Here is a 14878-nt window from a genome sequence, read left to right on the forward strand (position 1 = left end):
TTTTTTTTTTATTCTCACTGTTTTATATAAATTTGCATGAAATATTTCCAGTTTTCCTTTCCTCATTTGTGCATTTCACACTGGATTTCAAAGCAATCCTGGACAGATGGTTTTTGATAGGGTTTGATGTGTTCTCCTCAGCTAATTGTACCTGAACATGGCTTATATGCATAGCCTTCAGAAAAACTGTAAGCAGTACAGAAATGCTCTTCTCCTGAAAAGCCACACCAGCAAAAAATAAAAATAAAAATAAATTTAAAAAAATAGAAAAAAATCTAAACAAGACCTAATGTATCCTAGCTGTGCTCCTATACACAGACTCCAACTTGCTTAATTAAATGAATTTAATTCATTCAGCACCTGGGGCTGGACACCTCAGATAGGGATATCCCCAGCTCTATGCCTCTTTCCATTCATTCTTTGCACCCAGGTGCTTGCTGCAGAAGGGAGGACTTCTTCGGTTTGTTTTGCATTTAGACACACTGGGAAGCACTGCGCTTCTTTAAGGGATAATACTCACCAGGGAAATGGTGCCTGCAGTAAAGCAGCTCTTTCCTTTGCTGTGTAGGAGATAGCTGGTATATGTGAGCTGTGGAGTCCCCATTCCCCAGCCCCTAGGAACCCTAGGAAACACAGGTGAGGCACTAGCACCTGCTGTCTACATGGCTGTTCTTTAACTTTTGAATCCAACAGCCAAATTTTACCACCTTTAAAGGCTTTAAGTTTCATGAAAAAAGCCAATTAAAGGAGAACTCCCCTAACCTCTCTCTCCCCCCCCACCCCCCATCAATACATCTACCTATGTTGGTGTAGGCTCAGCCAGGAGTGTGAACAAAAAAGCAACAGAACCTGTGAGTGGGGATAGAAGACACAAGATGTCTGGCTCCATAAGATCTGTGATGTGTGGCTTTCTACAACCAGTGCTCATTTTATGAAAGTGAGACTATGAGAACATACTATACAGGATGCTGTTGCACAACACAGCCTGGCATGATGCTGTGACCCATTTCTAGATAAATAACAAAATTTTCCTCTCCTGCTGGACAAGGAGACTTTCTGGAGGGGTATCATCACCATGGCACCAAGACAGTGAGAAAATCAGGGAACTGGCCAGTCCACCCTTGAGTTGTTGACTGGAGGCAACCTCCAAACACTCAGTGCAGAAGGCTGTGTAGCTCTTGCATAAAAATTTTAATGGAATTCCTTTGGGATGGAGGAAGAGTGTTACATGAAGCACAGGATCTTGGAGCTGATTAGGCCATCCAAGTGCAAAGTTATTTGATGTACATGGAAGTGAAAGGCATGTGCACGTGCTGGTGCACACACCTCAATCATATGGCAAGAGCAGAGAGCAGGAGCCTGGCTCCACAAACTGCCCAGATCCTTTCCACTGGCAGAGGCAACTTCTCCCATGTCTGGATGCACATGTCCATGTAGCCCATCACAATGAACCAACCCCATCAAACTCAATTACCTGATGGTGAAAGGAGGAGGAAACCCAAACATATTTTTGGGCAAGAGAGAAAAGCACTAACTAGGACAGAAACCCAGGGGCTGGTTCCCTCCCTCTTCCTAGGGATGCCCACCCACCTCTCAGGGACCAAATTGATGCAGGTTGGAGGTGGCGGAAACGGGTCCCTATAGTGGGAAGAGCTGGTCCCTAGACCTGGGTGTTCTTCTAGGGTCTTCATCTGATGGCAGTTCAATGAGTGGGACAGGAGGCTGCCTGCCTCCCAGCCCTTTTGGGTGCCCTCACCCCGCTGGCAGCCTGGATGTTTGGGGCTGCACTCATTAAAAACACACATGCAGATATATATCCCTTGCTGTTTTGGTTCAGCTGAGGAAAATGGGGACACTGCTGTGATGCTAACACAGGGTGACACACAGCCGCTGCAGTGAACAGCATGCCACGATGGAGCAAACATTGCAGCCTGTCTTACCCTGCTGTGCAAGCCCTTTCTGCAGGGGAAATACCCACACAGACACTAGGAACAACAACTGCCTGCACTGCTAAATCCTGTGCCTTTTCCCTCCTGCAAGCACACAGGAAGGAGCAGGACAATGAAGATTAAATGAGAAAATCATCTCAGATTGGAGGCTGTTATTATAAACAGAAAGATAAAGTTTTTTCCTGGGAAGAAAATGCTTTGGTATTTTGCAATAAATGGCCCTACTACTTTATAGTTTGAAAAGTACTGTGATAGAAAAAGCCCTTCCATCTTTCAGCACCAGTTTTCCCTTCCCCTATCCCCACCATTCGGCAAAGAACAAGCCTATTCCCAGGTAAAGCTACAATGAAGTGAATTTTACCCTTAAAAGTAAGACCTGTGGCACTGAACAGTGTGTATGTCGCTCCCAGCATCCATCCATAGCACACTGTTCAGCTGTGAGGGTGACATTGCCTCAGACCCTGCTCCCCAGCATGGTCCCTGCAAGCACGAGGCAGGAACGAAGGCAGCTGCTGCTGTTGTGCTCTGTGCAGCCTGAACTGCTCGTTCGCCAGCTCCCAGCCTGTCGGTTCCATTGCTGGTGACTGGTTCTGACTAATGGACAACAGGACAGGCCAAGGGACTATCACATTTCTGGACCCATATGATCAAGCCATATCCTAAACTTCTCTTGGATGAGATAAACAGGTCATATTCCCTGAATCCTGCTAGACAGCCAGATTCCAGCTTTTTTATTTTTTTCTTTGCCTTTTTTTTTTTTTTTTTTTCTGCATCTTAGCTAGAACTATCAAACTCAAACACCTTGATTCCACTAACATCCTCAGAGCTACTGAAGGTTGCTTAAATTACATTCTATACTTAAGCATTTTTTTTTTACAGGCTCAGCTTTGTAAGAAGCACTTCTCTGCAACTGCCATTAGCAAGCATCATCTCACACAGGCTGTGTTACTGATTCCTTGTTTGTTTCTCACCTTCTAAATGTATCCCACATTCTCCATTCCCAGGTGCATGTGGTTAGTAGAGACATACTCCCCCCACTTGTGGAGGAGAAGAGAGAAAGCAAGTGTGCAAGAAGCAAGGTTAGGGTGGCTTTTTGCTCATGTTGTTTGTTTTTGTTTTGCTACCAGCTTTGTCTTTGCACTATATACATGTATATTAAATAAACACATACAATCTTAAGATGCCACAGAGGGCTTCTCTTTCCTCTCAGTGGCAAAGACTCTAAACCCAAGAACTGTTACAAACCTGGGTGCCAGTGGAGGATTTCCTGCTCATAGGTGCACAGCCAGATGGATCATAAAGGCAGCTCTTCATCAGTTGTTGCTGCTGTTTCCATAAGAAGAGTGACATGGCTCAGTATCTCTGCATTCAAGTGGTACTTTGCATCTAAGCTCAAGTAGCCTTTGCATTAGGCTCCAGACAACACCATGGTTTAGGAGGTCTACCCCTGACAGCAATGTGAAATGCTAACCACAGGCTGAGAATGCAATGAGCAAGGCACAGCTCTTGGTCTTGTCAACCCTGCAGCCAGTCAAGTTTTTGGAAACTTAAACTGGTTCATAAGGGTTTTGGCATATTAGTTCTGGAAAGTTTCAGCTATCAGAAGGTACTGAAGTTTTTAAAACTACCTTTCTCCGTCTAGCCCTGCATATTGATGGCTCCTAGGCACTTACCATATGCCAAGTCCCACACATGTACAACACATGTGCCAGTTGGACTTTGATTGCTACATGCTGCATAACCCATATTTTATTTTCCAGCCTTCTCTGCTGCATGGTAGGTATGCTATCATAGTCATCTGCACTCCACAGACCACAGAGGATACAACATAAAGGCTGGTGGAGGTGAGAGGTTCAGTGTTTGGAGGTAACCATGCAAGGTGACAACTTTCTGATCTGCATTTGCTGTCTTCACAGCTCAACAGTGCTAGACAGTATGAGCTAGCTGGGCTCAAACGTCCTGAATCTTCTCCCTCTTGCTCTCACTGAGGTTTGTGTACATTGTCATCCTCCTCCTTCTTCTGTGCTATGGCCTCTTCGAGCAGAGAGTCATTGCACATTTTGAGTCCTTAAAGCTCCACTAAATTGCATTGTATCAAAACAATTTTTTACTTTATAAATGCCTGACAAGCGCTTAGTTCTTACTACCATAATAGCTGAGGACCTTAACACATTTGCTTTGTGAAAAGAAAAAAATTACAGCTTGGGGTCTAGGAAACTGAGGCACAGTAAAGTCAAACTCAGTTCCCTGGGTCCATATCCAGGCAATGGGATCACCCTTGATGGGATGAGATGATTTTGTTTGGAGTATATTTTTCCCTGCCCAGGTTTTTCTCCCATTTTATCACTCTGATTCCTGTTGTTAGGATGTCTTATCCCCCTTTATTACTTTTGCAGATTTCTCAGCCAGTTTCACAGAAGCAAGCTGGACATTTTCTATACATTGTAGGCTAAACTAAACTGAACCAACAGCCTTTTATAACGTTTGAATTTCTGCTCCTCCCCTCCTCCCCCCTTTTTTTTTTTCCCTTAATAAAACTATGCAAAATTATTCACAGCTGGTAGATAAATTGGGCTGGTCATCCCAGTGTGTTTTCCAGCAGCTGTGACTTTTGTTTTCAGTGCAGCAGAGAGACTGAGTAAATGAAGCTGCAGCTAGTCACTGTGTCCCCAAGAAACAGAGGAGTCATTACTTCAAAAATATTCAGTTCCTATAGCAGCAGCTGACTGCAGTGAAACAAGGAATTCATTTTGGTTTTGCTCTGAAACATGCCAATCTACCTGAAGCATTATTATTGCCACGCATGCAGACTGAGACAATGCCACCAGGGGATGAACAAACTAATCCTGCCAGCTTCAAGCTCACCACTTGTAAAAGTGTGATACCTGAGCTCTTCACTATAGAGATTTTAACAGAGCTAAGAAGAATCTGGAGTTCCTTCCTCCCTTCAGGCTAAAATCCATGATGTATGCAGAACATTCTCCCATTAGGGACACTGAGAAAGTCTGAGGATGGGGACAGCACAGATGATGGGCCACCTGATTTACCTACCCCATGGTGCTCAGCACACCTTCCTTCATCTTCACAGCCCAGCTCTTACCAGCCTCTTCTGCCGCCAAAGTGTGATTTAAAAGGAGTCCTAAGGGTTGTACTCCTTGCAAACTAACTCCAAATCCAAAAGAGTATCTAAGAAGGAGGATCTTAAGGAAAAAAAAAAAAAAAAGGACATGACATTGATTAATAAATACTCTGATCAAGTGGCTTATAAAAACTACTTTGAAAGCATTAAGACTGAGTCTACCACATTTCTCCAAGGCAAGAGCTGGCATTTACAAAGTCTAATTTAAATAAATAAATAAATAAATAAAAATTATTTTTATCATCCATTTGAGCAGGGATTTTCTGGTCAATATTTACCTACAGTATTCTTCTCCTTTCTTTTCTTTTTTTTTCTTTTTTCTTTTTTTTTTCTTTTTTTCTTTTCTCTTTCTTTTCTCTTTCTGATATCCCCATGTATTGCTCTGGTAGCAATCTCTATTCTCCTGCCTCATTTCAGCTGAAGTCCTATTTTCTCAAGATAGGCTTCTTCTGCCACTCAAGTCAATAGTAAAATTTCCAGAAAGGTGAGACTGAATGCCTTTCTATACAACTGTACAGCATGTCTCTGGATTAGACTTTATGAAATACCACATTTGACTAACTTGTCTGATTAGCCCTCACATTTATTTTGTATTATCTACACAAAACTCAGTATGACGAAAAAAATATCATAATCTAAGTATTCTATAGATATGTTTTCTCTTAAGATGTCACAGCTATGATAAAAAAAATAAAATAAAAATAAAAAAATAACACCTTGCAAAAGGAAATCAAATACAGTAACTAGGCAGAATCAACCCATGCTTTTATTTCCATTGCATATAAAAATTTCATATGAAGGTATTGATGTACAGTACTATCCCATAGGCTGTAAGAGAGGCTAAGAAACTGGTGAAGTAATTGTCATGTGCAATGTTCACACAAGTTGCCACTCTCAAGACATCCCCAAAAGAAAAAATCAAATTAAAACAACAACAAAAAATTGTTCAGGATTTCTCTCATTATAGTGTCCCTTTTACAGTTTAAAACAAAAGCAATCATTTTCCTTTGGGCCAGGGCTGCTAAAATCTACAGTTTGTGTCAAAAAGGAGGCTCTGTTTTTACTTGAAAAAGAATTGCTCCTTTCACCGAAAAGTCGCATGCTACAAGGGCTGGGCATCACTGGAATGGAGGAGAGGCGTTTACCTTGCTCTGGAAAATTCATTGCTATCAGTCCTAAGCAGTCTGGAGCAATGTGATATTCAAACAACAAGAGATGCTCAGAGTCCAACCTGTAAAACTAACGCTAGTGTTATTAAAAGGTTTACCAGATCTAGTGCATTATGCTATACATACCTGTACAAAGCCTTAGATACATCTATACAAAATAAAAACTTTGGCTGCTTATAACACTATTATTAGTGTTAGAAAGCATTTCCAAGTCTGAAATTGTCTTTTGTCCTACTTTACGGATTCTGCTTATACAGTGGCAATTTGTGCTACTGAGTAAAGAAAGAATATTAGGTAACAAAAAAAAAAAAAAGTGTATGAGATATACCCTTTTAATTCCAATTATTTCATTTGCCAATATGCATTAAAATCAGACGCTTGTTAGAGCTGCTTTCCAAAGCTCTTTCAGCAAAATTCAGCAAAATTCAGTATTGAAATATAGTATCGGTATTTATTTTTTTTTAGTAGTAGCAAGTAATGGCTGCAATATGCAATAATCCCTGATGATAGCCTGTAAAAAGATAATCAGAGAGGCAGTACAATCATATTGCCCAAAGTCTGGAAAAGCTTGAACTTGCAGTAGGGTCATGAATGAAAGCTCACTGTAGTATCATGCATACTAGCTTGTATTTGTAATCCCCGTAAGCTAGCACTAAAAATAGGGTAGATATGCCCAGCCCTAGCCCCACAGCTACCTTACTTTCAAATGCAGCAAAACAGAAGAAAAAATTGTTTAAAGTTAAGGCACAGCCCTGGGACCAAAGACCTGCAGCTTTTTTTTTTTTTTCTTTTTTCCTCTTTTTTTTTTTTATTGATATATCTTTATGTATTTTATACTTTTCTTGAATCTTCCATAAACAAGCTCTAAGGTGACATAGAGTATATTACAGGAGAAAAAATGTACAAGGAATATGTATACACAATAATCATTCTCTCACCAAGAGTTTCCAAATATAGCAACACCACCCTCACAAGGATGATGTTATAATAAGAACTGGTAATTTACAATTAACATTACAGTATGTACATTACAATAAATACATGGTTGTAAACAGAGACAAACAAGACTGTATTACAGGTAAGGTCATTTGGTGAGAAAAATGCATGGCACAAATAAAATAAATAATGCATTTTAAAAGAATTGTCAAAGCTTTCTGAAAAATCCATTTCATTCAAGTTTTTAAAACTTCTGAATGCTATTTGTTCTATCTATATTCTTTCATTATCTTTTTAACAATGACACAAAACAATTTAAAAATTCAAATACAGCATTATTGAGTACAGTAACTTGCAAGCTAAAGTGTACTGTTATAAGCAATGTGAATTTTCTCCCCCCCTTTCCTCCCCCCAATACCCAACTCATCGCATTTTATTATGGCAAAATTATTTAAAACACATAAAGCCACTTGTAAATTGTATTGTTTTAAAGCAGTGTGCAATGCTAAAACACACTTTGGCAAAAGAGGAAAAAAAAAGATTGTACAGTGCATTATATCCCCATCTCTAAGAAATGATACAATTTTCTATGGTTTGATTGTCCATATGTATGGGTATATGTCTCACAATACAATATGGTGTTTTCTCTTCATTTACTTTCAGTTAGTGCAGATACAAAAGCTTTTCAGGTCCCCATTGGTCATTTTGGAATTTATATTGCTTTTCCATTATTAAGGTTCCAGGCACTCTTAGGGATTGAGAGGATTTTTAGGTGGGTCAGGTTCAGGAAGAAATGATGAAGAACAAAATATTGTTGAAACCTTAAAAACATGAGTTCTCTTCATTTTCTTTCCTCCTTCAGTATCATCTGTGCTAAAGCCCTGTGAGGGCTAAAGGTAGAGAAAATTTTGACCTGGATATAGAAGAATGTGAAATGAATTTAAAGGCTGAATTATTAGCCAATAGTTTTCAAAGAAGTTCTTATCTTAAAGAAGATCTCAGACACTTAAAAAAAGATAAAAAATAAAAACCAAAACCAAAATGAAAACAAAAAAAAAAAAACAAACTACAACAACAACAAAAAACAACATTTATATCTGCTTATTTACTACCAAATTAATCCAAACTAGGGAAATAATGTCTGATTCCATTTTCTTTTGTTAAGAAATCATCTTGATATTGTCATTTTACCAGAATTTTACAGACTAGAGTCTGTGCCTTCTCTAGGCAACTATTTCCCAACTGAAAACTACAATTTTAATGAAGGGTAAAGCAGTGGAGATAAAAAATTCCTGTTTCATGTGAGCAAGCACCAGGACAGGCAAATGTCAAACACGAACTCCTAATTCCCTTTAGCTTTCCAAGTTATGGAAGTTTTCAGTACCAATCAAACCTAAAAGTAGGCTTCTCTCAGCACAAGCTGTATAAAGGATTAAAAAAAAAAATATCTGAGATTAAAATAATGTGGAGTAAACTACCACTCTCATGACACATTTTTTAATTACTTAAAAACATAGAAAAAAAAAAAAAAAGATGGACCTGGCTCTTCTTGCAATAAAAATATGAAAAAATAATGCTAATGACAATTTTTATATTTTACATGTCTCAGATTAGGAAATGGTTTAACTAGATCGCTAAAAGATAAAAAGAAACTACGGGAATCAAAATTTAAATAATACATTAATGCTTTTATACCAAAATATATATTCCAAACACTGTATTTGCTTGTTCTGATTTAGCAGTCTATAGTTCCCAGGCAAAAAAATGGTCTGCAAATCATGTTTCAGAGGGATAAATTTCACAAATATAGTCGAAGAGATGCCTTTATATTAAAGACAATTCATTACCTTTCTTACTGGTCCTAGTCCTGCAAATCTTAATCTTAACAGTTGGTTTCAATGGTAGTACTACTTCTGGTACAAAGTCAGAATTGACAGGATCAGGCCACTATGAGGACAATAGCAAAACATAACTTCCTCTAATATGTCTGGGAACATTATAATGAAAACAAAAAAATTCCATCAGACTGTAGGAGTTTTGGGTAACATAAAGGATATTCATGAAACTCACTAATACATAAAATACTAGATGTTTAAAATTCAATATTGTTTTGAAGTTCTAAGGTGCAAAACAAGAAGGAAAGAAAAAACCCTAGAAGTATTATCCAGTGTAGCACAGATTTGTACTGAAAACTTGCAAGTTACTCTTTGGAAAAAATAACCAGTGGCAGATGAAGTCGGAAAGTGTTTTTCTTTAAATATAATACCTCAGTACATTTAATAATAAAAGTAAGCTCTACAAAAGATCTCTCTTTTACATATTATACAAAATGCAGAGTTCAGTGCAACCCATTGGGTTGCACTTTTTTCAGTCACTTATCAGGAAGACTTGAAATTAGAAAATTATGCAATTTCCACAGCTCATCTTCCTATTGGTAACAGATTCGTGTTGTGTCCCATCATTTATGTGCATTTGCTTTCCAGTAGGAACCTCAGTTTATTTTCTGTCTGTTTCCTCTGATGATGAACATTATCCAATGCTTAAGTTGAGAAATAAAATAAAAATAAAATAAAATAAAAAGTAAAATAAAATAAAATAAAATAAAATAAAAAACTACCAAAGCATACCAGCATTCGGTTGGCAGGTGGTACTCCTCTGAAAATATTTGATTTAGTTAATCAAATCTGTGAAATTGAGTTTAGTAAGATGTAGTTTATGGATCTTCTTCCCCCACTTTCTGAAGCAATGGAGGTGAAGATTCTGGTTACAATATTCCTGAGTGCCAAACTGAGTCATCAAGGTCAGTTTTGATTAACAAACGTCCTAGCAGATGACAGTGAGTTGTGATCATGATTGTAGCATACGACATACACTTTGGAAACCATTACTTAATTAGAGAGAGGAAGGAGGGGAGAGGGAAAGGGAGAGGGCAAGACAGAGAGGATATGTCCTCATTGTTATGTGTCAGGAGCATGGTCTTCCACTACACAAGGTTCTGTCTGGTTCTCCTCCTCTTCTACTTCTTCCCCTACTTGCTCATCAAGAGGAATTTCAGTGGATTCTGAATCCTGGGTGCAAAGAGTCTTGGAGTCACTGCAGCTGGTGTCTTCTTCTACTTGACTTCCACTGTCCTTTTCGGTGTCTGATTCTCCATCTTCCTCCAGTGTTAATTCAAACTGGAATTTTTCAGTTTGTCCCTGTCTACCCTCTTCCTGGTCATCAGGTGCAGGAGAGGGACTTTGAGGGATTGTGCTCTGGTACCATTCTCGATTGTCTTCCAGTGTATCTAAGATATCCTGGGCATCTGGGTGAACAAGATCTGCCCATGTCTCCCACAAAGGATGAACAATGTAGTCTATAAAACCCACCTGTTTCAAACAATAGAAAATTAGAACAAGATCTTATTCACAAAAAATGAAAAACTATGAATAAACATCACAGTAATTCAATCCATTTACTGTACAGAAGCTTTCAATATTCATGCTGTCTAAAAGAAATAGACCATAATGCCTGAGAAAGATAACACTAGCATGAGACACTAGACACAGCACTCTTAAGGTGGCTGCAAGGAGCCCATGCTGTTCTAAGCAGAAAATAGGGTCTCTTAGCATCTCAAACCTCTCATTCAGGATATTGGTTGGATAAGGACTTGGAAAGAATTTGTTTCCAAATGAATTGTTCTTTCCAAAGAACTCCATTGCATTTACTGAGCCAAACAGCTGCTTTATATTTAATTCTGCTTTTGAAGGAAATCCTAATGAGCAGCTGTACAATATTATTTTCTGAAGAATATGCTTCATTGCAGATAACAACAATGATGGAATCCCTTCAGGAAACACACTGCTATGCACTATGTTTTCACAGTAAGAATCTTAACTCCTCTCACTTGCTACCCAGAAACTGAATTAATTAACTTAGAGAGGAAAAACAAGGAAATAGTACGTTCAGAAATTCATCAAAATATGAAGAATGGTTATGGACTATCTTCTTCCATTAAAATGTCATACTAGGCTATTTATCTGCCTACTGAAATCAGTTACCTGTGATTTTTCTACAGATGCATTGTGCTTATCACACATGGGACTTATCTCCATTCCCCTCTCTCTTTCCCGATCTCCTTGACGGAAGAATTCCTCCATTATTCTATCTGTCCATTGGCGGTATAGGTGGAGTGGCTTTGTTGGATTGCTGAGATCTGCACAGTGCACCATATTCTGAAGAACCTAAAATAGATTGAACACCTGCTGTGTTATTACACTGGAGAAAAACGGCTCCCTTTCCATTTACACGTTTGGTGGCTGTGAACCGGAATCTTGAAAATACATGTAGTGCAAGATTTATTCTGGAGAGCAAAAACTTAGTCCTTGAGTGTTTTTCACACCTGCAGTAATAGCCATGAATTACCTCACTTCTACTGCTTCTCCCCATGTAAGAGACAGAAAATGTTTCAGAGAAAGACCAAGAAGGTGCTGACAATTTGAAGGGTAGGGCAAAGCCAAGATCAGCCTAGAAGTATATTACCACCTCATCAATTTCCCAAAGAATAATTCAGTACCTAACAGAATATGTAACATGCAAGAAAAGTAAGAGAGAAGTGGGGAGAGAGTGAGTCATGGTGTGAAAATGGACAGTTGATCTAACCCAAGCTGAAGACTAGGTAGGCAAAAGCTATTGATGATGTAACACACGGTAATACAGATAAATTTTCTTACCTGAATTCTATCTGAATAGTTATCAAGAAGTAAGACACCAGAACTTGTCACTTTTTTGGTTTCAACCATAGTTTTTAAATCAGCCAATAGATTCATATGCTTAGACATGTCTGTTGCAAGTACCTTGAAAGAAACAAAAGAATAAATCATTTAAAAAAACTGTTTTTTGTTTTTTAATTAAAAATATTGTTTATTCTACTGACTTTTAAGAAGCCTTTGGACCCAAAAACAAATGGTTCTCAGTAGAAAACCTAAGTTCTGTATCTGAATACACTACAGAAGTCTCGGTCCCATATGTCATCAGTGTCCTAATGCTTTCATTTTGATTATTTTTAAGAATATGACAAAATAATTGGAGAAAGATTTGATCATTCTTAGTTCATTATCATCAATCCAGTAGAAACTTTCCAGCTGTGATTGTGAAATGCCAAACATAGACATCTGTATGAAAACAGCTTGAAACAGGGCTGTATAACTTCCAGAAAGGTATACATGGTTATCAAAACTGAAAAGAACCCATTATTAATGTTTGGACAAAATACAATACAACTTCATCTAACAACTTGCAATTTATCCTAAAATATTGCTGTGCATAATCATTCAATTTGCTAGCACTATGCAAAAGGGACTCTAAAGCAGAACTCACAATGTCAATGACCATTTTCCTCAATGACTGCCTCTGTTTTTTGGTCAAATTCTGGAAAATGTCACAATTTTCTTCCTGTAGCAGCTTAAAGCCCACAGCTAAGTGGTGATTCTCCAGTACTGATGAGTCATTGTACATCAAGGCAAGTTCAGAATCTGCAATAACAATCACAGGGCAGAATATTACTAAAGCCTTTGCTTCCACCAAATCCCTTATGATTTTTCAAATGAATTACATTCATAACAAGATTTACAGATGAACTATTAGAAAACGATTTCCAGTAGTTCACACAGTATCAAAACTTGCAGAATTGACAACTGAACATCTTAACAAATCAAGGCAAAGTATGTTGAGAAAAATAAAAAGCCAGCTTTGCAGTGGAGTGTGTACACATGCCTGGAATGGCAAGTTAGAAAACAATACAAGGAAGATATTTTTCAGAATACATTTTCATATATGCATGTGGTCACATGGAAAATATTATGCATAAACACAAAAACTAAAACACATTTTGATGTTTTTTTGTCTTCCTTCTGCCCTTTCCTCCCTCCTTCCCTACCCACTAAAACTGAATTGCTTAAGTGAAGGTGTACCTATCCACTACTCAGACCTGTGAATACACAGCTAAGGCTTCAGTGCAGGTCAGGCAAAGCACACTCATCTTGGTTTCCAAATAATATACCTCTGCAGTTATGTAAGACACTCAGTTAAGTAGAAAGTTATGCCTAAGGGGCATCATTAGTCTGTAACAATGGATGTTTTGAGAGGAGGCTGGTAGGACAGTCACAGTTACACTTCTGATCTTTTTCTTGAAAAGCTATGTGGCTTGAAAGTGCAAGCAGTGGCCTTGCTTATTGTCTCATACTTGAGTGTGATCTATTTGTGATGTTAAAATGGTACCTTCGCTAACAAAACTTTCTTCACTCAGTCGTGCCATGTGGCTGTGAGAATAAGTAAAGCTCATACTCCTTTCTTAGGCCTGTACCAAGGCACACATGAAGACAGCTTTAACAAATAAAAACAGTTTAGACAATTTTCTGCACAGATTTGGATTCTACACAGGAACGTCACACAATCAGCTTGCACCTTTTAAGACACAGAGTGCAAATGAATCTATCATCCAAAAAGCATTCTTCTTATGCAATCACATTTGTGCTGACATAAATTTCTGTTTATTGCAGTTGTTCTATCTGAAATCTACCCACATGTGAGTCTATTCTACTCCTTGTCCTCTTTATCTTCCTCTACAAAAGCTTTGTTTCAAAATCTCTCTGGTTCAATAGGGTGCTTTTATAGGCTCTGCTCTTCAGATTTCAATAGTCTCGTTGTGCATTCTCCTGCTGTCTTCCTCTCTTGTACTGAACACATCGATCTTGTGAATTGGGAAACCCTTCCTCTAACTTGCCTTATCCTAATGGTAGCAAAACTGTAATAGCAAAAGGGAAAAGAAAGAAAGTTTGTCAAATGGTATCTCTTTTGTCTTTCACAGAATATTTATAAAGTTTGACTACTTGTCATTTTTCTTACAAAGATGACAGGCAGTGGTTTATATTCCTTTCAAACAGCCTTCTGAAGAGCTTCAATTGCAAAACCCTCAACATAGCTGAACTACTTTGTAAGGGCTGCAACTACGGAGAGAGAGTTAAAACATGCTCAACTTTGTAATGGAGGTGGAAAGTTCCTCCTTGGTAACATCTGTAGCACACTATAAGCTTCAAGACTATTTGGAAGGATAGACTTAACAGTCGTCAAATATGCATCTCCCCCGATGCTAGCACAATCCACATTTGTTTATACTTTAATAGTGTTTATGAGGGATCAAGTTTTTGGAAAGCTTTCTAAATGGATTTTAAATCCTGAAACGATATAATAAAACTCTGAAATATAATGTGTAAATAATTGTAAAGAATAACCTGAAATATAGAAAACATGCACATGTTACATAACTATAAGTCTATAATGATTTTTTAAATGTATTCTTATACTTCTTAATGAAATGCTAGTACATTGCAAGGTTCATTGGAAAACATAAAATTGGGTTGAAGAAAATGATCTTCTAGAGATTAGGAAAATCTGAGAGTTGAGAGATTTTGTAACTTTTATAGAAGTCATGTAGGCATTGATTCTTAAGTCCTTGTGGAAAATGAGTTAAAATCTTAAATAAAACCGAATAAAATGCTCTTTATGTCTATCTCTATTCCTATGGTTTCTTCCTCAAGCATGTAAGAACTCAAAAGGGATAAAACCCCTTTGTCTCTTTTGAGCTTGCTAACAGCAGTTCCAGTTAGTGGCACTACTTGATTTACATGGAAGTTTTCTCCATCAGA

At 38.0% G+C, this 14878-nt stretch overlaps 1 protein-coding gene across 7 annotated transcripts in view; it reads right to left on the reverse strand.

The window, feature by feature from the left end:
- Positions 1 to 5832: 5832 nt before the first annotated feature.
- PDE4D (phosphodiesterase 4D) overlaps positions 5833 to 14878 on the reverse strand; it is a 674141-nt gene continuing 665095 nt past the window's right edge. For all 7 annotated transcript variants that reach the window (XM_038170325.2, XM_072031125.1, XM_072031126.1 and 4 more), the window contains 4 exons: positions 12552 to 12706; positions 11906 to 12028; positions 11234 to 11416; positions 5833 to 10561 (listed from right to left, as the gene is read on the reverse strand). In XM_038170325.2, coding sequence (XP_038026253.1) covers positions 10151 to 10561; positions 11234 to 11416; positions 11906 to 12028; positions 12552 to 12706 — 872 coding nt within the window. In that variant the 3' untranslated portion in view covers positions 5833 to 10150. The remainder of the gene's footprint in view (positions 10562 to 11233; positions 11417 to 11905; positions 12029 to 12551; positions 12707 to 14878) is intronic.

Source organism: Anas platyrhynchos, chromosome Z (genome assembly GCF_047663525.1).
Source record: "Anas platyrhynchos isolate ZD024472 breed Pekin duck chromosome Z, IASCAAS_PekinDuck_T2T, whole genome shotgun sequence".
NCBI lineage: Eukaryota > Metazoa > Chordata > Aves > Anseriformes > Anatidae > Anas > Anas platyrhynchos.